A 26,350-nucleotide genomic window follows, 5' to 3' on the forward strand; every position below is an offset into this window, starting at 1 on the left:
ATCATAACGTAAGCGGCCAGCAGGCGGTGAGCGCTGCGCGGAGCGGCGCAAGAGTGGGTATCGCGTGTGGAGCTGTATGCGTGTGCGCGCGCACGTTCACTACGTGTATAATACAGGTGCGCGATCCTAACGTGAGTGGTCGGTATTGAGTGAGTGCCGCGCAGAGCTGTGTGTGGGTGTGCGCGTACGTAATTAACCATGCCTATTACGCGGACCCGCTGGGGAGGGGAATCCTCGAGCGACGGCTCTCACCCCATGGGTGAAGAACCCAACAGCGGTTCGCCTAGTAGCGAGGGGGCGAGTAATGAGGTTAATAATGAGGTTAACCCGACCGTTAGCGGTACAGAGGGAGGGATCTCGGGGGCCAGCGACCCCGACAAAATGCCTAAAAGAAATAACTATTCAAATGGTCACAGCGGAAGATTTTCATCACGATAAATGTGCGTTGCCAAGCATTATGGGATACACACGAACTACCTCGCAAGTACTAATAGTGCAGGTCTGAGACTTGCAAGGACTCAATGAATTGTCACAATTTGGGGGTCACGATTAAATGATTCTTTTTTTAATAATCGTTTTCCATCTTGTTGGTATTGTCGATCTTTTATACAGTCGCATATCCGACCATTGCATATCCACCCTGGCAAATGCACCGCCCCACACCCAATGAGGTATTTGTGCACGGTGTGACTCATTTTCTAGTACATTGCTTCTACTACAATATTTACCCAAGAATGTCAGTGTGTAACGCGCGTGACGTCACTCTACGTCGACCAGACCCCTCATTAATAATGTCACTCCGCATGGAGAAGCGCCCCCCCCCCCCATTCATAATAATGAGTAAGTGACGTCACTCCACATTGAACAGCCCCCCTCATTAACAATCATGAACAGGTGACGTCCTCCAAATGGACATCCCATCATTAATAATCATGAGCGGGTGACGTCATTCCACGTGGTGGGAGAGGCGCCTCCTCCCCCCTCCTCGGCGTCAACTCACAACCCTCACGACAAAGGCACAACCCTCACGTCATCACGTGATCTCCGTAACGCTGTTGAGACATCGAAGTAAAAAGGACGTCATGATGAACAAGGGATTATAACCTTTAAATGAAATCGGACTGTGCCACCGCGCCCTTACAAATTGCACACGAATGGATGCAATGAATATCATGTCGCGGTCTGCTTTTCGTTTGCAAGTTTCAGATTTACTGCAATACACCCGTCCTCGGACGGGCAAAAGGCTAGTAGTCAAATGTTTCCCCATGTGTAAAGCAGTTTGCGCAATATTTTTTATCTCCAGCAAAACTATTTGTGCATGGTCGAATAATTGTCAATGTCCACGGATATTCACGTATCCACCTGTAGAAGTCCCCAGCGAGTCTGGAATGTGACGTTGTACTGTTTGTTCTGTCTCGTTCATTAGCCCACACGTAACATTTGCCAAAAAATTGCATCAGTTGTGAACTATCAATTCTTTAACGCATGAGTTAATGCATGTACAACGTGAGCAGAATAATTGATATTTTGGTTAAATTGGTAAATGGCAAGAAGCAGAGGTTCCCAACTTGCGGTCCGCAGATTACCGTGAATGACAGAGCAAGTCATTAGCTGTTTAGTGTAAAGAAAAACGTAAACTAAATATCACCCTTTAAATTGTTTCACGACCCTTCGTACGCCACAATACTATGTCTACTTCCAGGTGTCCGTCAAAGTATCGTCCATTATTGACGGCAGTTCGATATGCATGGTTTAAAACGTCGTTGAGGTAATAAGAGGGGGTTTCCACTTTTTTTGGCAACAAACTGAAACCTTTTTACAAGAATTCATGTCTGCATTAACCACAATACTTGCAGTCAAATACAAAAAAAAACACACGATGATAATATATGCATTGTCCTTGAAACTGATTGGTCCACACCAAGGGACGGCTTTCTTTTGAACCTCGACCCAATTGGTGCTCGACCAGAGGACGCCAGAAAAAAGGGGAAAAACCCTGTTATTACCTTCTTGGTTCTTTCGGTAAAGTCACGTAGAAGGGAAATAATAAAATAATAAAAATTTAACATTATATTTTATTAATAAATAAACATATTTTCTTTTTATTCTTTTATTATTTCCCTTCTACGTGATTTTACCAAAAGAACCAAGAAGATGAATCCCTGCAGTCACGAAAGCTTTAAATCGAAATTTAACCCTATTATTATATTTTGGTACTGGCAAAGGAGGTCCAATGATGTAGATGCTCACCCCGAGCCCTCACTACTTTGATAGTGCATTGTTTTTGAGCTGTACGCCTTTTGGCGTCCTCTGGTTGAGCACCAATTGGGTCGAGGCTCAAAAGAAAGCCGCCCCTTGGTGTGGACAAATCAGTTTCAAGGGCAATGCATATATTAGCATAGTGTGTTCTTTGCTTGCATTTGACTGCAAGTATTTTGGTGAATGCAGACATGAATCCCTGTAAAAAGGTTTCAGTTTTGTTGCCAGAAAAAAGGGGGAAAATCCTATTGTTATATTTTGGTACTGGCAAAGGAGGTCCAATGACGTCGTTGAGGCTTCACTGAGTAAAAAAGTGTAATAAAAACAAGTGTAATAACAAGTGTAATAACACTAAATCTCACGCGTTAAATCTGAAGACGACGCGGACCGCCAGTGCCAAGTACAACCGTGCAAAGTTTTCGCTACAACAGTTGTTGTGAACTATAATTCCTTAACAGCGGATGAGACTTTTACAAACACCTCTTTTAGTCACATCCCGGTGTGTTGTAAGATATTCCGGGTTCATTCCACTGAAGCTGAGCAGCATGAATGTTTTTCACCTGGTCGAGGAGTATTGCAATTCTACGCGAAGTGTTTGCGTTTTGTACAACCATACTACAGCAAAAGCTCTGCTATCCGAAACTTTACCATCTCACACCTATCAATCCATTATCAGTGCCTAACTTATTACAGACCAATTCGGATCTTATTGGTCATCCCGTGCCCTTATAAATCTCAACGTTAATCCGACAGTCTCATCACAAGGGAGAAACACAAAGAAATAGACCAATTTTTTTTCTGTGCCCGTATTGAAATGGCTGTACAGCCGTATATAGGACCTAAAAACTCAAATTTCCCTGTACAAGAATACGGGTTAAACCGTATGGTTTGACAGGTGTGCCACCCAGGATACTCGATTAACCGGCATCTGTCATAGATGCGCTTCAGGACGCTGCCGAGTGGTGGCACCAGCGGCAGCATGTGCACTGGGGGAGCGGTAGTGTAGTGGTTAGCGCGCTGCGCTCACGGCGACCAACGCCAGTGGTGACGATTATCTGAACCGGTCATTGGGTCTTCCCCTAGGTCGACTCAGCCTCAAATGAGTACCTTGTGCAGGTGCGTAAAACAAAGGCGGCCGGGCGGTGTGCTGGCCACCCCACCCCCTTGTGTGCTGTGCCGGCCTTCATAGGTGTTCACTAACAGTACTTGCCCCTACAGTCTGTTAAGGCTATACGGGGGGTCTTTGTCTTGTTGTACGACTGTGTCCTGTACTCTAAACAGCCCCACTGGTTCTTTGCAACCAACTTAAAGGGCCATGGTTTCTATTCCCAGTCAGTGATCAACTCAGTTCATCATCCCTCCTAAGATCAATAACATTAATACCACACTGTGATCAGCTTCAACAATAATTGTTCTAAACTTGGCCATGCCGAGGGACGGTAGGAATTTCAACCCCGGGCTCAGGGCCACCAATGGAGAAGATTGCCATAAAATGCTCTTATAAGGGTTACACATAACATGGTTAACTCGTGGAGGGGATGTGTGGAGTTCGATCGGCAAGTTAAATAGCACACAAGAGTACACATTCAGCCCGAGCGCAACGCAGGCTGCTGTGGGTGTGCGATGCTGAGTGAAGGAGACAGATCTGTGAAAACGGGTTTTCAAGGTCGATGCTAATTTTATTCTGCTCCCCTTCAATAATCAAGCAGACCATCACAGCAATGCCATTATTATAAAGTGCTTCATCTCAATCGATAATAGGCCTGCAACAATTCACCCCTCTCAAGATTCGATACATTACAATTGTGGGGATGCAATTCGACGCAACAGTTGATTCTTTTTAATTTTAAGTGTGGTGCATGTAGCAGCTCTTGTGGCTGCAGGAGTTAGGTGAACAAATTATGCATGGCATATATCAATCGGAAAAAAAAATATCTTATCACGCAGCAATCAATGCATGTGTTGGGAGAGAATATTTTTTCATAATGAATCGATTAATGTCTTGCTGTTTGCCTAGTTTATGCGGCAGTGCAGTTTATGGTTAAATGTAGTTATATGTTGTGTTTGGTGGTGTATCTGGTGGCGGTGTATGGTTGAGGGTGGATTAAGTGTGGTTAAAGGAGAGTGGTGGAATTGCCACTTGTGGGGGAGTTGATGGTTTGTTTGTTAGCCGAGGTTGGTTATTGTGGTTTTGCTGCTGCCAGCGAGTGGTACAGCTCACAGCGCCTCTGAATCCGCACCGGAATCTGACGTCTCACCTCTTCCATTCTGTTTAAATCTAAACAAGACACATACAAACACACAACAACACACGCATGCCACCTTCAACTCAATTACACTCGCAAAGCAACTATTGCTGTGTCTCTGAGCTGCACTTAATAAGAGGGGAAAGTTGTATATATGAAGTGAGGGTAGGGTTGTTAAACACAATGTAAGTAGTCCGAGATGTGGTGTACGATGTGACAGTGATGCAAAGGCTGTTTTTTATTACCTGAATTGTGGTATGTGATGTGTTATGCATTTGTGGTGAAAATGAGATACTTACCAATATCAGCATACACAATTTCTTCCCCATGTCCAGCTTTAGCAATAACGTCACCCCTGAAAAATCCACACAATCACACAGGAAATACATAAAACCAAACTAGGACACAGCGTACCAAACCAACCACCCCAAACCATGCCAACTACAGCACTATACAAATCAGAATATGTATTTATACTGGAGGAATCCGATGAGCTATAAAGATATTTTCCACAGATGTCCAGTAGCGGCATGTCAGAATGTTACAACAACAAATAAAAAACGATAGGAGTGCTGAGCACAGGTAAGGCAATAAAACCACCCAAATCTATAGACAACTAAAACTAAACCACTTCTGCCCCAGCAAGCAAGACCCACCGAGCCATTAGCTTCTTTTCAGTAGCGACCTGCTCACAAATAATAGCTCAGGCTTATCATGTAGAAATTTATAGCAGCAAAATTATCTAAATAATCTAGACGCATTAGAGGAAAAAACAAATGACATAGCATGCATGGTGCGGAGTGGCAGGGTGTGGAGTAACGCGTGGTGTGGAGGGGTTACCAGGGTGAGGATACGGTGCTGTGTCCCCAGGCCACGTACGACGCTGTTTCATCTCTTGCCGGAGACACCGTGGCCACAAACATCTGATTATCAACTGCCCTGTACAACATATAACACACCATAACACACACAAACACCATCACTATACAATAAACCACATGTACACAACTCCAGAACTACATCATACAGCAGACACCATACAATCAAGACCCCATAAAATACACACTATGAGTAGTGATACAACACAGCTACACATGACATCACAGTGACCACTGGACATGGCAAAACACAAAATTACCACGCCATTCCGCACAACCATCACATCCTAGACTACAGTGCAAGCACACCATACACTGCACCATAACGTAAACCACACCATGGCAACACCAAGCAAACCTTATATAATATTTCATTCATTGCATACACGTCCTAGGGACACTTAAATATACACTAGACCAAACACCGTAACCACAAAACACAGCATTAATGCAACATCACTTCCACAGAGTGCTACCACACCCTACCATACTGCACTATATAGCAATGCCTCTGTTGCACACGTTAGCACCATACAATTCACACCACACACACACAACACTGCCACTGCAGGGGTGGGTTACTGGGAGCCCATATCTGGTGTTGCTTAGTGCAGTTGTCCATCCCAAGCACAAATCAATTCGGAACGCACCGAGCACGCTGCAAAAGCTCCCAGTGGACGGGCCCCGTAGTCATGTTGAACGCTCCAGGGCACACGAGCAGGTGACAGCCTAAACACACAGACACACAATTAACTTCTAGATTTGAAGCTTTCGTGACTGCAAGGATTCATATTCTTAGGTATTTTTCGGTAAAGTCACGTATCAAGCTGTCGTGGCTGTGACGGTTCCACCTGAAGACGGAAGCTTGTGTTGCCTCCGAAACGTCGTAATTTTTATTTTATTTTACTTTTATTAATTTTAATTTTTTGCCCAAGTGACTTTACCGAAAAAAACATAAGAACACAATTAACTCTTACACATCCTGACCCACACACAAGCAGGGGGCAGTCTTTACACATGCAAGTCAACACTTGTTTGCACTTACAAACTGCCAGCCTGTACGGTTACTTTACAATGTACATGCTGGTAACATATTCACATTAAAACATTGGTGATGATTAAACAGTGGGAGTCGTCCAGTCTAAATGCACATGGAACATTACTCACTGAACAGCACCTGCGATGAGAAACAAGCTAATCCATAAAACAATTATCTAAATATGTCCTTACACAATGACAGACGTCATTAAAGTCCAGGGAGCTAAGTGCATGAATAGTACAGCTGCTTCCATTGGGCACACAAATGGAATGGCTCCCAATGCACACGCGGCACCACTCACCCCGGTCAGCATAGAGACGCGTGAGCTCTGGGAACCGAAGGTCGTAGCAAATGGCAATCCCGACCTTGCAGAACGCTACGCATGCACACACGCCACAGCACAACGCAGCACATCACTGTTGATGACCCCGAGGCAGTGACGGAAATTCCACATTCCCAGAAGGCAGGCCAGCGTACCTCCGATATAAGTTAAACAAATATAACTAGCCTTTTGCCCATCCAAGGATGGGTGTATTGCAGTAAATCTGAAACTTTCAGGCGAAGAGCATACCGCGACATGATATTCATTGCATTAATGCACGTGCAATTTGTAAGGGCGCGGTAACACAGACCTATTTCATTTTAAGGTTATAATCCCTTGTTCATCACGACGTCCTTTTTACTTTAATGTCTCAACAGCGTTACGGAGATCGCGTGATGTGAGGGTTCTGCCTTTGTAGTGAGGGTTGTGAGTTGATGCCGAGGAGGGGAGAGGAGGCGCCTCAGCCGCCCATGTGGAGTGGCGTCGGCCGCTAATTATTATGAAAGGGGGGGGGGTGTCCATTTGGAGGACATCACCTTATCAGGATTATTAATGAGGGGGGCTGTTCAATGTGGAGTGACGTCACCTGCTCATGATTATTAATGAGGTGGGGGGTGTCCATTTGGAGGACGTCACCTTCTCATGAATATTAATGAGGGGGGCTGGGCGATGTGGAGTGACGTCACGAGCATGAAGGACATTCCTGGGTGATTATAGTCGGTATACATACATATTGGCCTGCTTTATGACAACACAACGGAGACCACGCCACAAGCAACGTAAAACAGCACACCACATACAATACCCAAACAATACACCGCAGAATGTCACATACAACACGGCAGAGAAACACCACGTAACATAACAACACCACACGCCAATACCGCAAGTCAAAGTGTTTCCCTGCTTAGCACGGTGGTAATACTGATTACGTCGTTGTTGCTCTGAGCTAATAGTATGTGGACAGCCGTTTGTTTGTCGGTCCACTGCTGTACGAGGGCTTCCTCCGCACCATGCAGGTAGGAGAGTTATATGACCATACGTCACCACACTGGTCAGCATGGGTTAGTAAAGGTGGGGTTAATCGACATGGAAATAAAGTTTAGTACAGTCAAAAAAATGATTTTGTTGCTACACTGCCATCTCCTGTATATATCTATTGCAGGGGCCAATGTCTTGATATAACAAGCACTACTGACTTTACCACATTGCTGTACAGGACACAATACGATACAGTGAATGAAAAAGACCACACACCTGGGCAATGTGGCAGCGTTATAACAACACTGCATACAATCCCATTACCACACCATGGTACAGCTCTCATTTCAATCCACTTCTGGATGAGGGCCTCTCCACACCATGCATATCGTCAAGTTATTTGAGCATACTTCACCACGCTGGTAAGTGCTGGTTGATGACAGTGGGGAGCATCGACTTGGGTGAATAGACATACTGTGTAACAATGGATGAGTTAACCTCGCAGTGGCATATAATGCCTGTTTTATACATGATGGTCACAACATACATCACCCATATTACACACAAAACCACATCACCTAAAGCAATGTCCTACTGCACGTACGGCACTCCATACCATAAACAAGACTGTAAAGGTACAGTGTTGTGCGGTGAGATGTTGGTGTATCAAGTGACGGTTTGTGTGTTGAACAGTGCGATGTTGCATGATTTTACGAGTGGTGAAGTCTGTCAGTTCCTCTCCAGGGCTCAGCGTTTCCGACTCCTTGAAAGTGATTTTTCCCGGAATGTCAATGTCAAAGAGATGCATCTGCAGAAGACAATCAGTTGAATTATGATCAGCATTCTGGGGGTTGTTCAACCATGCTTTACCACGCAAGTTCATATGGGTTGGTGAAAAGGGTGCACAGGACTGGTTCAACTGTCAGGGAGTGAATCCAAGTGGCCTGCCACTACAAATATGACAAAAATTATATGTATCAACACCTACAACAGAATTTCCATCATAATAAAAGCCAACATCAGCATCTAAAGGAATTTTTAAAACATCAATCGCCACCATCATTATGATGTGTAACTTTCTTAAATTATGATGATTACGTTTGTTTGCCCATGAAAAGATTCACTGTATCTCATTTTCAGGGGTGTTCTGTAAAGTGTTCAGTCGGGGGCAATGATTGCTATGTGTATGCGTGCCTTGCGGAATTTCCCACACAGCTTGCCATCCGGTCCAAACACGAGGCTGGTGTTAAATAGACGATCCCCTGACCGCTCTGGGATTGACCCTGGAAAAAAAAACAGAATGTGAAAACGTTGAGCAAAATGCATCTTCACTCGACAACAGAAATATGTGGGGATATCAACTCTACCATCTTCTGTAGCTTTTATGTTGTTAAAGAAGTTCAACATACATTTCAAAGCTGATATCTTTTTGCAGCCTTTCCCAGTGAATAATGAGCTGCATAATCTTTGTTAAATATTTCCAAGGATGAGAAATATGACATGTGTAGTCGTGCATTGTGTGTTGTATGCCTATAATCAGAACACTGGAGGCAAGGGTTGGGCAGTGAGGTGGCCAGGATGTGCTATTTTAGCAGGCGTCTTTGTGAACACACATCTAGTGACAACAAAAATGTGGACCAGGCTTACATCGATTGGTGGCCAACATATTACCATCGATCTCCTTGTACTGCCATGTGGAAGGACAAACAGTAGAGGCTGCCCGTACAAGTGGTGGAATTATGGCATCAAAGAAGAAGCCTTAACAGTCAGAAAACTTTTTTTACAGGAAGCGATTCTCACGATCAGGGATAGGAAAGAGTAGAAGAACTTCATCCAGCCACATCAACAGCTGCCATGTGTTGACTGACAGAAAATAATCGAGAGACACTGGTAAGACGCTCACCTCCGATGATGGTGATGCGGTGCTCGGCGGCCAGCGCCGCAATCATGTTGCTCGTTTCTCCGGGAACCGTCTCCGCATACTCGCCAAAATACTGCGTCCCGTACGGGCAGTTGAAACATTCCTGCATGCACCACGCGGGGGTCACAAGGGGTCATACCTACAATCACATCCTGCCTTGATGCAATATCATCTTAGATTGTTCCAACTTGCTACAGATGTTTTTCCAAAGTAGAGTATTCCTCCTTGACAAACGTCCACTCTAAGTGAAGACACCACATTGAGCGTGTACTTCTTTAACTATGACATTACACTGCGAAAGAGTATGTGAAACTAGATTTGAAACTTTCGTGACTGCAAGGATTCATATTCTTAGGTTTTTTCGGTAAAGTCATGTCGGTAAAACATCAAAATTAATGAAAATAAAATAAAAATCACGACGTTTCGGAGGCAACACAAGTCTCGGTCATCAGGTGGGACCGTCACAGCCGGATGCAGCTAATCCGGCTGTGACGGTCCCACCTGATGACGGAGACTTGTGTTGCCTCCGAAACGTCGTGATTTTTATTTTATTTTCATTAATTTTGATGTTTTACCTACGTGACTTTACCGAAAAAACCTAAGAATAGTATGTGAAACCTTAAAATGGGCATTGATCTGGTCCCAGCAGTCTACCCCACCAGTTCCAGCAGTCCTGAACTGGTCCCAGCAGTCTATACGACTTGAAGGAAGCCGAGTGGGGGATACACGTCAAAGTGGGCCAGTGAGTTATGTTTTCCCGTTACAGTCGACGTGGTGTAGGGCCACCCTCATATGTTATACACGGCTTGCATTGTGGGGTGGTGGTACGCGGAGATATAGGCGAGATTTGAAGCTTTCGTGACTGCAATGATTCATATTCTTAGGTTTTTTCGGTAAAGTCACGCAGGTAAAAACATAAAAAAGTAAAATAAAATAAAAATCACGACGTTTCGGAGGCAACACAAGCTTCCGTTTTCAGGTGGTACCGTCACAGCCACGACAGCTGTATCAAGTAAATGAGAGATTGCAGAAGCTACCACTCCGTTTATATAATGGTTGCCCCACCACCTTCTCCAACCATTATATAAACGGAGTGGTAGCTTCTGCAATCTCTCATTTACTTGATACAGCTGTCGTGGCTGTGACGGTACCACCTGAAGACGGAAGCTTGTGTTGCCTCCGAAACGTCGTGATTTTTATTTTATTTTACTTTTTAAAGTTTTTACCTACGTGACTTTACCGAAAAAACCTAAGAATATAGATATAGGCGAGTGCAGTGTGGTGCGGGGTGTGATGTGGCACACGTGATACCGGGAGTGAGACGAGCTGTGCACCATTCTGCGCTGCGCGCGATATCAGCTCACGAGCATGTGCCAGGTTCTCCTGCTTGTGACGTGAAACTAGCATCTGCAGGAGTGCCAGGCGGAATCCTAAACACATCACGGCATATCACGCTGTCAACAGCGCACATGGATATGCTGAGCACAGGATGTCTGCTTGTTGACGAAAAGTAAGAAGGCAAGAGTGGTGCCCACATCGGACACCCTGACAGTCGACTCCGATGGCTAGGTGATATCATGAGAAAGGAAAACTACTTTGGCGATGAACATGGGACAGGGTGCAATCTGAAAGGCAGGCCTAGAAACAGATGGTTTGCAGTTGTGAACCAGAACATGGCACTGCTGACGAGCGGAGCCCAGCGCTCCGCTCGTTGTTGTGAGCGTCGCTCTTCCCTATTCAACACACGGACACGCCACTGTTGACACACCACACACCACTAGACACACCAGTGGACACACCACACACACACCTGGACACACCACACACACACAACTGGACACACCACACACACCTGGACACACCACACACACACAACTGGACACACCACACACACCTGGACACACCACACACACACCTGGACACACCACACACACACCTGGACACACCACACACACACACACAACTGGACACACCACACACACCTGGACACACCACACACACACAACTGGACACACCACACACACCTGGACACACCACACACCTGGACACACCACACACACACCTGGACACACCACTGGACACACCACACACACATCTGGACACACCACACAGACACCTGGACACACCACTGGACACACCTGGACACACCACACACACACACCTCGACACACCACTGGACACACCTGGACACACAACTGGACACACCACACACACACCTGGACACACCACACACCACTGGAAACACCACACACACACCTGGACACACCACTGGACACACCTGGACACACCACACACACACACCTCGACACACCACTGGACACACCTGGACACACCACTGGACACACCACACACACCTGGACACACCACTGGACACACCACAGGACACACCACACACACCTGGACACACCACTGGACACACCACACACACATCTGGACACACCACACACACACCTGGACACACCACTGGACACACCTGGACACACCACACACACACACACACCTCGACACACCACTGGACACACCACTGGACACACCACACACACCTGGACACACCTGGACACACCTGGACACACACCTGGACACACCTGGACACACCACTGGACACACCACACACACCTGGACACACCTGGACACACCTGGACACACCACACACACACACACCTCGACACACCACTGGACACACCACACACACCTGGACACACCACTGGACACACCACAAACTACTGGAAACACATCACACACAACTGGACACACCACACAACACTGGACACCCCACTGGACACACCACACACACCACTGGACACACCACACAACACTAGACACACCACACAACACTAGACACACCACACACAACTGGACACACCACACACACACCTGGACACACCACACACACGCACCTGGACTCACGCCCCACTCACGGTCACCAAACACAACGCTCCACAAACACCTTTTGCCACAGGCAAGTTCTCACTCGACATGATCGCGTACGCCGACGTCCCCAGCACTGCCGCCCGTAGAATGTATCCACGCCGGCCCGAGTTGAACTCCGTCCGCTGTTAAACGTCTCAGCGCCGCTCACGAACTCGCTCACTAACTCACCAACTCGCTCACTAACTCACCAACTCGCTCACGAACTCGCTCACTAACTCACGAACTCGCTCGCTAACTCACGAACTCGCTCGCTAACTCACCAACTCGCTCGCTAACTCACCAACCCGCTCGCTAACTCACCAACTCGCCCGCTAACTCACCAACTCGCTCGCTAACTCACCAACTCGCTCACTAACTCACCAACTCGCTCGCTAACTCACCAACTCGCTCGCTAACTCACCAACCCGCTCGCTAACTCACCAACCCGCCCGCTAACTCACCAACTCGCCCGCTAACTCACCAACTCGCTCGCTAACTCACCAACTCGCTCGCTAACTCACCAACTCGCTCGCTAACTCACCAACCCGCTCGCTAACTCACCAACCCGCTCGCTAACTCACCAACCCGCTCGCTAACTCACCAACCCGCTCACTAACTCACCAACTCGCTCACTAACTCACCAACTCGCTCACTAACTCACCAACCCGCTCACTAACTCACCAACCCGCTCACTAACTCACCAACTCGCTCACTAACTCACCAACTCGATCACTAACTCAAGCACCCCGAAGCGGCGGAAACCTGAGAAACGCGCACTGAAATTCCCAGCATGCTTTAGGCGCGCCCGTCACGTGAGCCGGCGTCGACCAATAGAACGGCCGCGCCGCTCGCGCCCGCCCCGCCTCCCGCCTTGCCCCCCGCCCCGCCCCCGCCCCCCCCGTTCCCCCCCCCCCGCCGCCCCGCCCCCCGCCCCGCCCCCCCCCGCCCCGCCCCCCCCGTTCCCCCCCCGCCCCCGCCCCGCCCCCCCCGCCCCCCTATGCTTATGCGTTGTAGGGAAACGAGGCTGTCGCTCATCACAGCGCTCGTGGTGGTGGTGGGGTGCACCTATCCTGGCACGAGCAGCTGTGGTAATTAAGTGTTGTGTGTTTGTGCGTGTGTGTTACGTGTTGTGTGTTTGTGCGTGTGTGTTACGTGTTGTGTGTTTGTGTGTACTAAGTGTTGTGTGTTGTAGGGTGTGTGCACTAAGTGTTGTGTATTAAGTGTTGTGTGTGTAGGGTGTGTAGGGCGTGTTATTGAGTGTTGTATGTGTTGTAGGGTGTGTAGGGAGTGTTATTGAGTGTTTTGTGTGTGTTGTAGGGTGTATAGGGAGTGTTATTGAGTGTTGTGCGTGTGTTGTAGGGTGTGTAGGGAGTGTTATTGAGTGTTGTGTGTGTTGTAGGGTGTGTAGGGAGTGTTGTGTGTGTAATGAGGATGGAGAGGAGCGACGCTCACAACAACTAGCGGAGCGCCAGGCGTCTAAAACGCACAAAGTTGGCACATTTGGGGGTGAGATACGGCTGGGTGGCATCTATCGGTCATCTACCAGTCAGCCAGCCCATGGCATCTGCTGGGTCTGCCCCTCATCTTGAAGTGCCTCGTGAAGTAACAGAAGTGACTGTGTGTGTGTTATTGCGTGGCCAGTATAAAGTGTTAAGAGAGGCTAATTCCCCAGTCCCCACCCCTGTTCTATGGTTTGTGTTGTGCGCGATCCAATGAGAAAGCTAAGATTTTAACGTTACTTTCAAGCACCGTATTAAATTGAAAACGCTGTTGCGTTTGCAGATGAGTGACGTCTGTTAAAATTGCTTTGCCATTGTTAGTCCTTAACATTTTCTGACCCATATTAGATTTGATTATACAGTATTCTCCCAACTGTAATAATCCGGTATGTGCACGAGGAAACCCACTTTCATATTCTTAGGTTTTTTCGGTAAAGCCACGTAGGCAAAACATCAAAATCAACAAAAATAAAATAAAACAAAGATCACGACGCCTCGGAGGCAACACAAGTCTCCGTCATCAGGTGGGACCGTCACAGCCGGATTAGCTGCATCAAGATGCAGCTAATCTTTGTTTTATTTTATTTTTGTTGATTTTGATGTTTTGCCTACGTGGCTTTACCGAAAAAACCTAAGAATATGAATCATTGCAGTCACGAAAGCTTCAAATCTAGAATTAAACCCACTTTCATCAGCACGGCAAATATAAATCGTGTAATTTGTGCAGATTTACAGCCCACTGTGCCACAGTTGTGTAGCCCACATCTAAATCTGACATGTTTGTATTAACTACTGCTGTCTAACTACAGTAACCCAATTAACAGCTTCAAAATAGAAAACTTATCTTTTTTCGGCAATAACCAAGTTAAATGCAGCACTGAAATCCCTTCTCATGCTACTTCTGCCACTGCAGGGAAGGATGAACTTGAGCAGTCTCGACACGGAGCTTTTCCCTGTAGGATTGCCACGGCCCGGTGAGTGACCTTGGAACCCGGCACCATCACATTTCAGTCCTGATGACACAAAACTAGTTTGTAAAGATGGCAGACAGGATTTCAGGATCCATGTCTTGAAGTATGGATCCAGGAATGAGGGTTCAGAATCCCCCTGTGACTCGGCAGCAGGAATTGGATTTTCAAATTGCAGTCTCAAAGACTGGTTGTTATACCTTGGGACAGTACTTTTTATTAAGGAGATCTTGCTAAAGCTGAGCAATACTACTCTGACCAGCCCGCCTTAAATATAAACTGCGAGCTCCTTCAATCTTGACCTCATGATCACCCATGACTATGATCACAAAATGATTAGACTTTAGGAGCTCCAAAGCTCGTGGTTTCCTCATCTCTGTTACACGTGGCCTCTTGTGACTTCCCACCTGATGCTGCAAATGTCCTTTTGATCACTGATCCCCAAAGTCACTCGACCCCCATTCACATCTGATGACCCCTGTGAGTCTCCACATGATGACACCCTAACGCTGTGATACTCAACTGCGACTCTGTGACTAGTCTTCATTGCACCAAACCCCCATGATTCCCATCTCATTGATCTATAACTACATTGCTTCCCATCATTTTTCACTCCCTTGAATGCTTGACCTCGATCTCCCGGGTCTCTCGCAGGAGACGTGATTGAGCTGCATGGACCAGAGGGCAGCGGCAAGACGGAGGTGGTGTACCGCCTGCTGGCGAGTTGTGTTCTGCCTGTGGAGGCGGGGGGATTGGGGATGCGTGCCATCCTGCTCGACATCGACCTACACTTCGACCTCCTGCGTCTCGTCGGACTGCTGGAACGCCGAATTCGTGCTGCCAAGCAACGCCCAGGGCAAGCTGGCGACCATGCCAATAGCCACATTGGTGCCAGCGTGGGTGGTAGTGATGGCTGTGCAGATGGAATTGTAGAAACAGGTGGAAACTGTGCCAGTGGCTGTGGTAGGGGAGGCCATGGTGGTAGTAGGAACTGTGTTACTGGTAGCACAAGTGGCCCTGGAGACCCAACTGGCGACAAACAATGCCTCCTCGGTGGCAACAGAGTAGTTTGTGAAAATAAATGCCATGTTGATGGTGACAGAGATTTGATAACGGAAGACGATGATGATGAGGCTGCGGCAGAGCTGGCGCTACGGGAGTGCCTCAGCTGTCTGTCTATAGCCACGTGCCACACTGCCTCGCAGCTTGAACTGACACTGCTGGCACTAGAGGAACAGGTGGCATTGCCTCCACTTTTGGGCTCGAGCCGCCCGCATGTGGGATTGCTGGTGCTCGATGGGCTCTCAGCATTCTATTGGATGGACCAACCTTGCCCGGGCAGCACCAGTGTGACGGAGCGCTGCTGCGAGGTGCTCAACCGCATGGCACGCCAGCAAGGCCTGGTACTCATCGCCACCACACAACAGCTGTTCAGACCATGGCGGCAGCAGGCGTCACACGGTGCAGGGCCTCGCCCTCTCCTCGGCAGGACCTGGCATGCGTTGGTGACACTGCGCTTTGTATTCGGTCGTGACGACGGTGTCCAGGGGACAGTGACTTCGAAGACTTTCTCCTTGGAGCTCGACCGGGCTCCGGGCGGCACCCATTTCCGGCGCTCGTTCGTTATTAGTGAAGATGGCGTGCGGTTGTTGTAGTATCTGCCACGCGGAGACACGTGTAAATTTTGCAGCCTGGTTGGTGTGCACATGTGATTCGATATCTGTAATGTGGGCTTAGAGAATTTATTTTGATCGACGAGGCAATGCATTATTGCACACCTAATGCACTGTATATGTTTCTGTGTGAGAGCGTTAATGATGATCATGCAGATTTGTGAAGCTCGCAAATCTGTCTGGGCTGTGAGACGACCAAAAACGAGATGGGTTGATGAACCTATATTTTCAAACATTTTGAGTGTTATCCCCTGGCACACGTGGTGAGTGTTATCCAGCTACGGTTTTCTTCCCACAGGAAGCAATATGCCTATTCAAAAGTAGTTGGTCATACATCCCTTGGCAGGATCCTGCGCATAGGAATTTATTCTTTTATTCGTGTTTTAATATTATTCACGTGACCCGTCGCAGCCACTACAAATGCTACAATGCATAACAATGGTAAAAGAAGCATTGATACTCAAATCAAATCGTGACAATTGCATAGCCACGTGTTAATAATCACGGCTTGCATGGTAACTCTCTAGTCCCGATCCGCTTTCAATCATTGCAATAATTTGCACTATGTACTCATTTTAGTCTGAGTGTACATTAAAAAAAGCCAGATGAGGTTAAGTATCCATATGTATAGAAAAATGTATACTCATGCTTATTTGTGGCCCTATAAATTCATACTATGATATCCCAAATGACAGTGTTTAGAGATTGAATACTTAGAGATTTAATACCTATTCAGAAAGTTAGAATTTGGTTGTAAGTTGACTCGGTCCATCATATGGCCAGGGCATGATAAAATAATTACCACTTGAGAAGTCAAATGTTTGCGCTACAGAGAGACTGACATGGACATTTTATGAATGGAATTTCGCTCGCACGCGGAAACAGTCCCGTGTACCAAAGCTGTGTCCAAAGCCATCTAAGCAGAGGTGATCTTGAGAAGTTACTTCGAGGGTAAGAGTGACGTCTGGTACCATCGTGGAGGGCAGAGAGACGATGCGTGAGCAAGTTAACAACCACAGTCGTTTGTGTTATGGAAAAAACCAAACTGGCCTCGTCCAAATTAATGTGAAATTTACACCACTGGTTGCACGAGTGCCGCAAACGGATACATAAGCACTAACCCGTTCTTGTACGTTTGATCCACTGTGATAATTCTCGTGTTTACATAAAAGTGCACCTACATACTCTGTCCATTCGTATAAATTGTTGCTTTTATAATACAGCAAAGCATCACGGAGGCTCGGGCAGCTTTGGCATTAGGATGGTTTAGTGAGTTCCTTTACGAGATCAGGGGCGATTCATTAAAAACGCAATCATCTCTTGACATATGAACGATACAGCAATCTATTCCTCTCGACGAGCTCTACACGATGCGCTAATCAAAGTTTAAAAGTTTTGTTTCTTCTGCGCATTCGTCCTCGCTGCTGCGCTTGAACGACACGACAACGGAATGATCCGCGCCACGTGGGTCACGGCGTTTATATGCGCGGTGGGACGGAGTCGCCAAAAATAAATACATTTATTAAGATTTTGACTTCCGTTCATTCGGAACCCCGGGGTTCCATCATAAGGTTCAATTATCACCTGATTAGACAATTAAACTTAATACTACTAATAGGGTTTCCCCCTTTTTCTGGCAACAAAACTGACACCTTTTGCAAGGAATCCTGTTTACATTAACCACAGTCAAATGCAAAAAAAAAAACATACTCCGATAATTTATGCATTGTCATTGAAACGGATTGGTCCACACCAGAGACAGCTTTTATTAGAGCCAAGTCTCATATGGTGTTCGACCAGATGACACCAAAAGGCACACAGTTCAAAGACAACGCACTATCAGAGTGATGAGAGCTCGGGGTAAGCATCTACATCATGGGACCTCCTTTGCCAGTACCAAAATATACTAATAGGGTTTCTCCCCTTTTTTCTGGCAACAAAACTGACACCTTTTGCAAAGAATCATGTTTACATTCACCACAATACTTGCAGTCAAATACAAAAAAAACAATACTCTGATCATTTATGCATTGTCCTTGAAACTGATTGGTCCACACCAGAGACAGCTTTCTTTTGAGCCTCGTCTCAAACGGTGTTCGACCAGATCATGCCAAAAGGCGTACACAGCACAAAGACAATGCACTATCAGAGTAATGAGAGCTGGGGTGAGCATCTACATCATGGGACCTCCTTTGCCAGTACCAAAATATAAGAATAGGTTTCCTCCTTTTTTCTGGCAACAAAACAGGTGTTAAGATGTTAAAACACCAAACTGAAACCTTTTGCAAGGAATCATGTCTGCATAAACTACAATATTTGTGGTGAAAATACAAAAAAACATGCTTTGACAGTATATACAACGATGAGACGTCTGTCTGCTCGCCTTTACTTTTAAATCCTTTATATTAAGTTCACTTGCTTGCGTGCTTGCTTGCTTAGGACCGTGCAAATCTTTCGGTCGTTTTTTAATCCACTTCCCGTGATCCAATCGAGCTGACATTTTTCACACAGACTCGTTGTGCGTGACAATTAATTTTTGTGAATTTTTTTTCTCCAAAATTTTACACTGTTTAGGGAATTTTTTGTTAAATATTTAATTACCAATTGCTTAATGGTGGCAGACAATCATCTGACCCATAGGTGGCAGCCATCTCAAGCCAGAGGACGAGAGGACTCTAGCCGCCCGTTTCATGATGACGCAAATGTTGACTAACCACATGGCATGAAATCCCTGCCCCCACGCTGCACAATGGAGACTATTTATAGAGCAGTTAAATTGAAGCCGCCAGGTTCTTTAAAGTGATAAAACAGGTAAACGCTAGTGCCCTCGGGAATATACCGATGCCACGCATATAAAGGATTTATAGTGAAAAACTTTGTTTTTACGGGTAAATTTTTTTGCTGATTAATTTATTCACGAAGAAGAAATTCAACGTGCATAACAACCACGACACTGCCGCAAAGTAATATATAGGCGACGTTTCGGGCAAACGTGTCTTCCCCGTAACCATACCTGTCAACCCAAACGGTTTACCCCGTATTTTTGTACTACAGGGAAATTGCATTTTTAGGTCCATATGGCGTACAGCCGTTCAGTACAGGCAAACATTTTTTTTTGTCAATGTGTTGTGTTTCTTCCTTGTGATGGAACTTTGTAGGATGAACGTTGAGATTTATAAGGGCACGGGAGTTACCAATAAGGTCTGAATCTGTCTGTAATAAGGTAGGGCCCTGATAAAGGGGTTAACAGGTGTTTTGCTAGGTATATATAGAGAGACGTCGACAGTCTTATACGTTTACTTTAATCGAACTGTTGACGATTGCGTATAATTGTTAATGGTATTTTAAGTCCGTCCATAAATGACGTCACGCACCTGGGGGGTCAGACATTTGTGACGATGTGTGACGAGGGGGGGGGTTGAGAAATATGACGTCACATCAAAATGCGCAACTTTAAATAAATATAGAATTGTAATAACAACACTAATTGTTATAACACTCCGACAACATCAGAGTGCAGCGCCACATTACATACGCACTACAATGACAATAGTTTAAAGCGATTTGAAGCATGTTTTATTTTCGAATTGAAAATATGGTTTTGGGGGGTGGGGCAGAGCATTGTGACGTCATATTTGAGGGGGGGGTCTGACTTTTTGTGACGCCGCGTGACGAGGGGGGGGGGGGGGTCAAAAATCGTCCATAATTGCGTGACGTCGATAATTGTTTTTTTACCCTTCTATCTGGCAACAGATAAGAAGGGTAAAAAATCATATTCTTAGGTGTTTTCGGTAAAGTCACGTAGGTAAAACATCAAAATTAATAAAAATAATAAAATAAAATAAAGATCACCGAAAACACCTAAGAATATGATTCCTTGCAGTCACGAACGCTTCAAGTCTAGAATTAAGGGTAAAAAAAAACAATGATCATATTTTTACTGGCAAATGAGGTTCCCATAGAATTGCGTGACGTCATTTATGGCTCCGCCCCTTTGTCAAGGATTTCATTCGCCTCGAGGGTCCGGCCGGCCTCGTCGCCATGGCGACAGACGCGGCGAACCCGCCGCGAATCGTTCACCGGGCAGGCAAAGAGGCTTCGCGATTGGCTGAGCGCCGTCACGTGGCCCACGCGGGACCAATCAGCGGGGCGTGTTGCTCACCAACACTCGCAGGAATCTCGCGGAGCTCCGACGCCGACGACGCGCGCGGGGAGAGAAAGGCGACAAAATAAGCAAAGACGACGGCAAAGCGCGAGTCAACTCGTCCACTAACTTCGCTCAAGCGGCACAGGGGACGGCGGCTGCCGATGAGCCGGGCGGCCTCTCAGCGCCACCCTCCACCCAAGAGCAGCAGCAGCGGCGACGGTGACGGCGGCGGTGACGGTGACGGCCGAGCGACCCGCATTGGCCTCAATTGCGTCGACGGGAGGTGTAACGAGGGTAACGTTGGGGGGGATAACGAGGTAACTGGAGTCACAGGGTAACGATGGTACCGCGGGTCACATGTACGAGCGGTTAGTGAGGGTAACGGGAGTGAAGGAGGTTAACGGGCGAGTGGGGTCATGGGGTAACTTGGGAGTCGTGGGAGGAACTCAACAATGTCAGGAAGGTGGTCGAAGGGTAACGAAGGGTAACGGGGGGTAACGAGGGTGACGAGGTAACGGTGGGGGATAGAAGGTAACAAGGGAGCAATGAGGGTAACGAGACGATTGTGCGTGAGGTAACGGGGTAATGGGAGGAATGTACTGAGGAGGGTAACGCGGGTAACAGGGTAACTGGAATAACACATTTTTTTTATTGAAAGCTTTCGTGACTGCAGGCATTCATCTTCTTGGTTTCTTTCTGTAAAGTCACGTAGAAGGGCAATAATAAAATAATGAAAATATTAAAAAAATTGTTATTGTTTAATATTTGCATGATTTTATTATAAAACCAAAAAAATATTGTTTTATATTAACATTATTTTATTATTTCCCTTCGGTATTTTTTGTTTGTTTTATATTTGCATTATTTTATTATTAAACATTTTTTGTAATTGTTTGATATTTGCATAAATGTATTATTTTCCTTTTGCATTATTTTATTATAAAACAATAAAACAGTTAATGTTTTATATATGCATTATTTAATAATAAAATAAATTGTTTTACATTTGCATTATTTTATTATTTCCCTTCTTCGGTAATTTTTTTTATTGTTTTATATTTGCATTATTTTATTATTTCTCTTCTACGTGACTTTACTGGAATAACAATGTAACGGGGTTACGAGAAAAGAAAAAAAAATCGCGTGTAGCGAGATTAATAAGGCAATGATGGTAACTATGGTAGCGAGAGTAACGCGGATAATACGGCTCACGGGATAACGAGAGTAACGAGGGTAACGCAAGGTAAGGGGCAACAATTTGCAAGTGTTGATGGTGCAATAATTGACAGCTTCGACGGGGGCCTCTGTTAACATCACCAATAGCACGGACAGTGATGGGGATGTTGCTCTGGTAACGATGGTAACATGTTATCACTGATGGTGATGGCAATGCCATTGGGAGTAACGATGCTAATACGTTGTCACTGGCAGTGTTGAGGATGTCACTGATGGTGGTGGGGATGTCACCGTAACATGTACTCTTATATCTTGCCATGTGCTTGTATTTTTGTTTGCATAGACCCTTCTTTCTGTTCTCGGGTATAAATGATGCAGATTTTTTTTTTACCTTTTTGCCAGTATCAAAGTATGAAATAAGTAGAGTTTTTCACTATAAATCCTTTATATGCGTGGCAGCGAACTTAATATAAAGGATTTAAAAATATATTCGCCTGTGGAGGACGCGGGGATCGATCCCGCGACCTTTGGCATGGGAAGCGAGGGCGCTACCAACTGCGCTACTCCGCCACGGCCTGTGGAGGGGTTACGCTCTGGGATCTTACACTCTGACGTTCAGCCAAAGCCATGAATGCGTTCTATTTGAATATATGTAAAATACTTTTTTTTTGCCTAAAAAGTGTAAAATTTTGGGAATTTTTTTTCACGAACATTAATTAATTGTCTGGCACAACGAGTCTGTGTGGAAAATGTCAGCTCGATTGGATCACGGGAAGTGGGTTAAAAAACGACTGAAAGATTTGCACGGTCCTAAGCAAGCAAGCAAGCACGCGAACTTAATATGAAGGATTTAAAAATAAGAATGTTTTACCCTTTGGGGCCGCCCATAAATGACGTCACGCACCTGGGGGGGGGGGGTCAGACATTTGTGACAATGTGTGACGAGGGGGGGGGGTGTTTGAGAAATGTGACGTCACATCAAAATGTGCAACTTTAAATAAATATAGACAACACGTTCTACTTAATTAAATAGACATTTTCGTAAATGTTTTCTCCTACAACATCAGAGTGCAGCGCCACATTAAATATGCACTACAATGACAATAGTTTAAAGCGATTAGAAACATTTTTAGGGGGGGGGCAGAGCTTTGTGACGTCATATTTGCGGGGGGGGGGGTCTGACTTTTTGTGACGCCGTGTGACGAGGGGGGGGGGGTAAAAAATCGTCCAAAATCGCGTGACGTCATTTATGGACGGCCCCTTTCCGGCAATAAAACACCAAATAGAAACATTTTGTAAGGAATCAAGTTTTTATATTATATCAGAGCATGTTTGCATGTTGATTCCTTGCAAAATGTTAGTGTTGTTTATGTTGTGGTTGCTGTTTTTGATAATGTGTTCAGTTTAAAAATGTGTTGTGGTATCATGTTTATCTTAGTGTTGTCTTTGCTTTTTTCTCTATGATAGTGTTGCATTAAGTGTGTTGACAGTTGTCCTGTTGCTCTCTGATTATGTTGCTATAGTTGGTGTGTTATAAGAATAGGTTTTCCCCTTTTTTCTGGCAACAAAACAGGTGTTAAGTTGTTAAAACACCAAACTGAAACCTTTTACAAGGAATAATGTCTGTTTTAACCACATACTTGTGGTGAAAATACCAACGAAAAAACATGCTCTGACAGTATATGCAATTGTCTTTTAAACTGAATGGTCGACACCAGAGACAGCTTTCTATCAGAGTATGTTTTTTGTTTGCATTCTGACCACAAGTATTGTGGTTAATGCAGACATTATTCCTTGTAAAAGGTTTCAGTTTGGTGTTGTAACATCTTAACACCTTTGGAACCTCCTTTGCCAGTAGCAAAATATGATAATTGTTTTTTTACCCTTTTATCTGGCAACAAAACTGACACCTTTTTTATAAGTAGTCATGTTTGCATTGACCACAATACCTGTGGTCGGAATGCAAACAAAAAACACAACTCTGATAATGTATGCACTGTCCTTGAAATTGATTGGTCCACACCCCAGACAGCTTTTCTTAGAGCCTAGTCTCACAAGGTGTTGGACCAGATGACGCCAAAAGGCGCACAACTCAAAGACAATGCACCATCAGAGGATGAGTGCTCGGGGTAAGCATTTACACCATTGGAACCTCCTTTGCCAGTAGCAAAATATGATAATTGTTTTTTTACCCTTTTATCTGGCAACAAAACTGACACCTTTTTTACAAGGAGTCATGTTTGCATTGACCACAATACCTGTGGTCGGAATGCAAACAAAAAACACAACTCTGATAATGTATGCACTGTCCTTGAAATGGATTGGTCCACACCCCAGACAGCTTTTCTTAGAGCCTAGTCTCACAAGGTGTTGGACCAGATGACGCCAAAAGGCGCACAACTCAAAGACAATGCACCATCAGAGTATGAGAGCTCGGGGTAAGCATTTACACCATTGGAACCTCCTTTGCCAGTAGCAAAATATGATAATTGTTTTTTTACCCTTTTAACTGGCAACAAAACTGACACCTTTGTTATAAGGAGTCATGTTTGCATTGACCACAATACCTGTGGTCGGAATGCAAACAAAACACAACTCTGATAATGTATGCACTGTCCTTAAAATTGATTGGTCCACACCCGAGACAGCTTTTCTTAGAGCCTAGTCTCACAAGGTGTTGGACCAGATGACGCCAAAAGGCGCACAACTCAAAGACAATGCACCATCAGAGGATGAGTGCTCGGGGTAAGCATTTACACCATTGGAACCTCCTTTGCCAGTAGCAAATTATGATAATTGTTTTTTTACCCTTTTATCTGGCAACAAAACTGACACATTTTTTACAAGGAGTCATGTTTGCATTGACCACAATACCTGTGGTCAGAATGGCAGACGAGGTCCCATGCAGTTTATGTGTTGTTCATGTACATGTTATTTGTAGGTTACATTATATTTCCATATCTGTCATTTTCTTTGCAGGGGCCACCATGGCGGGCGAAGATGTCCGAAGAGACTTTGTCCTCATGACAGTGGCGAACTACTTTGGGCTGGCGGCACAGCACACGGGCGTGCAGCGTCTATCCACCTCGCGGGCACTCGCCCGCTTTCTGGATGACCCCGACAGCCTGGTGCTGGCAGCAAGAAGGAGCGGGGATGAGATGGCGCTCTCTGACACGGTGACAACCATGGGATGCCAGATACATGGTTCAGCGACTAGCCTAGTGCTTATTACTGATTGTGATAGCATTGGCGTTAATGATGGCGTTAAACATCTTTGTGAAAAACTATGCATATATTTAAAATATATATATACATAATGGTTACTAAGCACAGGCCCAAAGCCCCAAAATTTCAAGTGGCCAGGAGCAAATGGCAGAATTGAAAATATATTTGATAAAATGTCTGCGGACCTACATCAGACATAACCTACGTCAGGTTAGGGACATAACCTACGTCAGGTTATGTGCCTAGAAAAGGTGTCGAAAATCGATACGACACACATGATTCACCAACAATTGCCTCCATAGCACTAGATCAATGGACGGCATTAATGCTGAGCTATTGAGTAGTGGTGACGACAAACGGGTAATGATAAATAATGGTTCTCTCATCAATGCACACAGTTTTATTGATGAGGGACTCTGCTGTAGGTGGATATGAAGCTGGACGCGGTGGAGTCCCAGCAGCAGCGACAAGTGCTCGTGTTCTTCAAGCTGCGTGCCGCTGCTCTGTCCGCAGACAACGTGCACTCATGCGTGCTCGTGTCCTCGCTGGCCGACTCGCCTGTGCTCGCATTGTACCACGCAGTGCGCTACGTGTACGCCCCCCTACTCACTAAGGTGCGTCTGAGAGAGCGCTTGCAATTCATGTGTATGTGTTTTTGGATGTGTATGATTGTTTGTTCCTTTGACCAAATATGTGTGTTTATGCCATTGACCAAATTAACTGCAGTGTGTCCGATTCCATAAAATAGTGGAAGCTAATCAGGATTTTAGCTTGGAGAGTGCTTGTGGGCAATAGAGTGCAGTGTGGCAAAATCTATTATTGTGCTCCACTCCCCCCACCATCACCAAACCCGCATTGACCATTGTATTGAAGGTTGGTCAAATACTTTTCACGAGCCTACAAGGTATGGGGAGACCCTCATCCAGCAGTCGATTGACAGAAATAGGCTGTACGTGTCCATACATGTATGTGTGTTTAAATGAATGTGAGAAATGGTGGTGCATAATTCAGTGCACTGTGCTGCAAACCCATAATCCTGAGGTCAGTCTCCAGCTACTGACCACACCACCCTCTTAGGAGTTGTATCGTCAGTTTCCACAAGAGGC

At 45.7% G+C, this 26,350-nt stretch overlaps 3 protein-coding genes across 9 annotated transcripts in view; 2 read left to right on the forward strand and 1 right to left on the reverse strand.

Moving 5' to 3' along the window:
• Positions 1-3,831: 3,831 nt before the first annotated feature.
• On the reverse strand, positions 3,832-13,347 carry NIT2 (nitrilase family member 2). Of its 2 annotated transcripts, none has more exons than XM_061560346.1 (10): positions 12,594-13,347; positions 10,958-11,076; positions 9,629-9,749; positions 8,920-9,008; positions 8,440-8,533; positions 6,724-6,798; positions 6,034-6,112; positions 5,346-5,444; positions 4,805-4,860; positions 3,832-4,537 (listed from the first exon to the last, which is right to left on the reverse strand). In XM_061560346.1, the coding sequence occupies exons 1-10, from the start codon at positions 12,622-12,624 to the stop codon at positions 4,440-4,442; spliced, it is 861 nt and encodes a 286-aa protein (XP_061416330.1). In that variant the 5' UTR covers positions 12,625-13,347; the 3' UTR covers positions 3,832-4,439. The 2 variants fall into 2 exon arrangements, with proteins under 2 accessions (XP_061416330.1, XP_061416331.1); XM_061560347.1 differs by having other exon boundaries at positions 3,834-4,537; positions 12,618-13,345.
• A 228-nt stretch (positions 13,348-13,575) lies between these two features.
• XRCC2 (X-ray repair cross complementing 2) lies at positions 13,576-18,216 on the forward strand. 3 transcript variants are annotated; one of them, XM_061559650.1, is made up of 3 exons: positions 13,576-13,644; positions 14,969-15,029; positions 15,678-18,216. In XM_061559650.1, exons 2-3 carry the CDS (start codon positions 14,975-14,977, stop codon positions 16,676-16,678), a joined length of 1,056 nt encoding a protein of 351 aa, XP_061415634.1. In that variant the 5' UTR covers positions 13,576-13,644; positions 14,969-14,974; the 3' UTR covers positions 16,679-18,216. The 3 variants fall into 3 exon arrangements, with proteins under 3 accessions (XP_061415634.1, XP_061415635.1, XP_061415633.1); XM_061559651.1 differs by lacking the exon at positions 13,576-13,644 and adding an exon at positions 13,828-14,579; XM_061559649.1 differs by lacking the exon at positions 13,576-13,644 and having other exon boundaries at positions 14,948-15,029.
• Positions 18,217-20,855: 2,639 nt separating this feature from the next.
• Positions 20,856-26,350, forward strand: part of DYNC2H1 (dynein cytoplasmic 2 heavy chain 1) — a 182,025-nt gene continuing 176,530 nt past the window's right edge. For 2 of the 4 annotated variants that reach the window (XM_061560348.1, XM_061560350.1), the window contains exons 1-3: positions 20,856-21,137; positions 24,999-25,195; positions 25,670-25,858. In XM_061560348.1, the coding sequence (XP_061416332.1) occupies positions 21,005-21,137; positions 24,999-25,195; positions 25,670-25,858 (519 nt within the window). In that variant the 5' untranslated portion in view covers positions 20,856-21,004. Of the gene's footprint in view, positions 21,161-23,396; positions 24,765-24,998; positions 25,196-25,669; positions 25,859-26,350 lie in introns of those variants that run through there. The other 2 variants (XM_061560351.1, XM_061560349.1) reach the window with 2 other exon arrangements.

The sequence above is a fragment of the Lethenteron reissneri genome, chromosome 26 (assembly GCF_015708825.2).
Source record: "Lethenteron reissneri isolate LAM-NWPU_2019-01 chromosome 26, ASM1570882v1, whole genome shotgun sequence".
Classification (NCBI taxonomy): Eukaryota; Metazoa; Chordata; class Hyperoartia; order Petromyzontiformes; family Petromyzontidae; genus Lethenteron; species Lethenteron reissneri.

Bases quoted from the DNA above. Each gene is read 5' to 3' on its own strand.
- XRCC2 (XM_061559649.1), top strand. From the start codon at position 14,948: ATGCTACTTCTGCCACTGCAGGGAAGGATGAACTTGAGCAGTCTCGAC. The intron at 15,030-15,677 runs GTGAGTGACCTT...GGTCTCTCGCAG, and splicing joins TGTAGGATTGCCACGGCCCG to GAGACGTGATTGAGCTGCAT.
- NIT2 (XM_061560346.1), bottom strand. From the start codon at position 12,624: ATGTCGAGTGAGAACTTGCCTGTGGCAAAAG. The intron at 9,750-10,957 runs GTATCACGTGTG...TGGTGCATGCAG, and splicing joins CACAGCTCGTCTCACTCCCG to GAATGTTTCAACTGCCCGTA. The intron at 9,009-9,628 runs GTGAGCGTCTTA...TTTTTTTTCCAG, and splicing joins CCGCATCACCATCATCGGAG to GGTCAATCCCAGAGCGGTCA.